The following is a 1,106-nucleotide window of genomic DNA, read 5'->3' as shown; positions in this document are numbered from 1 at the left end:
AATGCCCAGTGATCCTCGGCTGTTTAGGTTGGTCTCTACTCTGAATCACAGTTGTCTTATTTATAAATTGTAGATCATGCCTCAGAGGGAAGTGAGAATCTAAGTAGATCATGGAGGCATTTTATAAATCTATTTTTTGTTCAAAAGGTGGGAGAAATAGTTTCCCAGAAGCTTTGATCTTGCCAATATTTTTATCCTAAGAACCTTTCAGACTGTGGAACTTGCCTACATTTGGCTCCCTGTTGTTTTGCTCCCCCTCAGTCTAGTTACCAGTGGAGCTACCAAGGCTGGTTATCCAACGTGGTCTTGGAACCAGAGAAATCTCATAAGGCATGCAAGGGGCGGGTAATTTAGAATGAATAGACATAGAAGGTTAAATTTGATAGGGCCACTCTGTGTACCCGCGGAGTAGCCATCATGAGCAAAGCTCACCCTCCCGAGTTGAAAAAATGTATGGACAAGAAGTTATCATTGAAATTAAATGGTGGCAGACATGTCCAAGGAATATTGCGGGGATTTGATCCCTTTATGAATCTTGTGGTAGATGAATGTGTGGAGATGGCGACTAGTGGACAACAGAACAATATTGGAATGGTGGTAATACGAGGAAATAGTATCATCATGTTAGAAGCCTTGGAACGAGTATAAATAACGGCTGTTCAGCGGAGAAACCCATGTCCTCTCTCCATAGGGCCTGTTTTACTATGATGTAAAAATTAGGTCATGTACATTTTCATATTAGGCTTTTTGCTAAATAAACTTTTGTAATAGTCAAAAATGTTTTCTCAGATGTTCTGAATATAGAATATTAGCTCTCATTCCGATTTTTTCTGACATGAATTTTCCTGGTTGACACTGATTTAAAAGGGTTTTATGCATTAAAGTAGACTAATCTTGTTAAAAAAAAAATTGATAGGGCCTTAGAAAAGATTCTTTCCAAGCCAGGACCTTATGCAGATGGAGAGATGGAGGGCTGAGAGGTAGCAGGGACTTGCTCAAAGTCACACACACAATCCCAAGGTCACCTACATAATCCAAAGTTGAGCCACATTAAGATCTTCAGGCCTCAGCCTTACCACACAGATGGTTTAGCAAACTTTTTCTGT

The 1,106-nt window shown here is 39.9% G+C and overlaps 1 protein-coding gene across 1 annotated transcript; it reads left to right on the top strand.

The window, feature by feature from the left end:
• Positions 1–398: 398 nt before the first annotated feature.
• On the top strand, positions 399–778 carry LOC108304103 (small nuclear ribonucleoprotein G-like). Its single transcript, XM_037738362.1, has one exon. The coding sequence runs from the start codon at positions 418–420 to the stop codon at positions 646–648; it is 231 nt and encodes a 76-aa protein (XP_037594290.1). The 5' UTR covers positions 399–417; the 3' UTR covers positions 649–778.
• Positions 779–1,106: the final 328 nt, after the last annotated feature.

The sequence above is a fragment of the Cebus imitator genome, unplaced genomic scaffold (assembly GCF_001604975.1).
Source record: "Cebus imitator isolate Cc_AM_T3 unplaced genomic scaffold, Cebus_imitator-1.0 Scaffold52, whole genome shotgun sequence".
Lineage (NCBI taxonomy): Eukaryota > Metazoa > Chordata > Mammalia > Primates > Cebidae > Cebus > Cebus imitator.
The sequence above is the reverse complement of the archived record's forward strand: the minus strand, read 5'-3'. Positions and strand labels throughout refer to the sequence as shown.